Source organism: Cyprinodon variegatus, unplaced genomic scaffold (genome assembly GCF_000732505.1).
Source record: "Cyprinodon variegatus isolate N-32 unplaced genomic scaffold, C_variegatus-1.0 Scaffold82, whole genome shotgun sequence".
In the NCBI taxonomy this organism is placed as follows: Eukaryota; Metazoa; Chordata; class Actinopteri; order Cyprinodontiformes; family Cyprinodontidae; genus Cyprinodon; species Cyprinodon variegatus.
Window position 1 is genome coordinate 826,014 of NW_015150535.1, and position 1,476 is coordinate 827,489.

At 34.6% G+C, this 1,476-nt stretch overlaps 1 protein-coding gene across 5 annotated transcripts in view; it reads left to right on the forward strand.

The window, feature by feature from the left end:
- ehmt1 (euchromatic histone-lysine N-methyltransferase 1) overlaps nucleotides 1-1,476 on the forward strand; it is a 62,320-nt gene that overhangs the window by 58,338 nt on the left and 2,506 nt on the right. For all 5 annotated transcript variants that reach the window (XM_015373191.1, XM_015373189.1, XM_015373190.1 and 2 more), the window contains exons 24-25: nucleotides 685-763; nucleotides 962-1,137. In XM_015373191.1, the coding sequence (XP_015228677.1) occupies nucleotides 685-763; nucleotides 962-1,137 (255 nt within the window). The remainder of the gene's footprint in view (nucleotides 1-684; nucleotides 764-961; nucleotides 1,138-1,476) is intronic.

Genomic DNA, 1,476 nt, shown 5'->3' on the forward strand with positions numbered 1-1,476 from the left:
TGTATGCTTATTTATTTATTGAGCATTTATTTATTTCTGTATTTATTTTTAAATATGGCAGAGTTGGTCCTCCATACACGTTAGCTCATATATGAGTCAATGAAGGTGAGCAAATACTTTTGGCAATTTAGTGTTTATGAAAACTTTACTCTGATCTGTTTTTGTTTTTCTTAAAAATGAATTTTTCTTTGCATATATTTAAACTTAGTTTTAATTTTTGATTGAAAAGTTGATTCTGACAAGAACTTCGTCCATTTAATATGATGCTGTTAAAAACGCCCAGCACTAAATCAGGCCTTAACAAGAACATCAGCAAAAACTGGAATAGGTCATCAAATTAGTTTTTTACATAGTCTTCAAAAAGAATAAACATGTTAACCAATTTACACTTTTCATTTGTTGATGTTATTTTAACTACTCAATTTAAAGCTTTAACACTCTAATATGTGATTTTAAACTACTGTCTTTAAATTCACCTTTGCTTCAGTACTTTTTAAAGCTTTCCTCCAATAAAAGCAGAATATTTGATTTAAAGAACAGGAGCTTTACCTGGTTGGTTGAATTAAAAGGACGGCATCAGCTTCCTTTAGTATTTTTTTCTAATTAATTGCAAGGTGATAAAATCTAAAAGAAAAGGAGAAAAAAAATGAACAGCCTCTTGACTGGTCCTCTGATTTCTGACAGGTATGTTGGTGAGATTATCTCAGAGGGTGAAGCAGATATGAGACAAAACGATGCTTACCTGTTCAGTCTGGATGATAAGGTAGGGTACTGATCCTCTTTGACAAAAGTGTATCTATAAAACCTTCTCTTTAGAGTTATGTGCTCTTTCATGTCGCTCTCTGTTGGTTGAAACGTAACAAAGTCTTTAGAAAATACCATTAAATATATACAGAATGAGCAGAGTCTTTAGCTGTGTATTTTTTATCTCTCTTCAAGCCTTTCTGTATTTTTCCTCCAGCCTGAGGATCAGTACTGCATCGATGCCCGTTTCTATGGAAACATCAGCCGCTTCCTGAACCACATGTGTGAGCCCAACCTGTTCGCCTGCCGAGTCTTCACAACACACCAGGACCTTCGGTTCCCACACATCGCCTTCTTTGCCAGTGAAAACATCAAGGCTGGAGAAGAGCTCGGGTAATCTGCTTTTCTTCCTCTTAAAGGAGAACGTGGAAAAGACCAGAGGGAGCATACCTTTGATTTATTTTAAAAGTGAACAATGTTAGAAACTAGTTGGATTCATCTATCAGTAATTAACATCCACAGAAATGAAAATCTATCCTCAGATTTATATTTTTTAAACTCGGACTAATACATGTACTTTACTGATACTTCTTCAGGGAAAACTTCTTCCTCTGTTTTACAGAAGATGTTTAATCAGCTTGCTAATGTAAGGCACACTGGAGTGTTTTTACACATCGTCAAAGTGGAATATCATCAGCTGTGATCAGAGAAAAGTTTATATATATTAGGGAC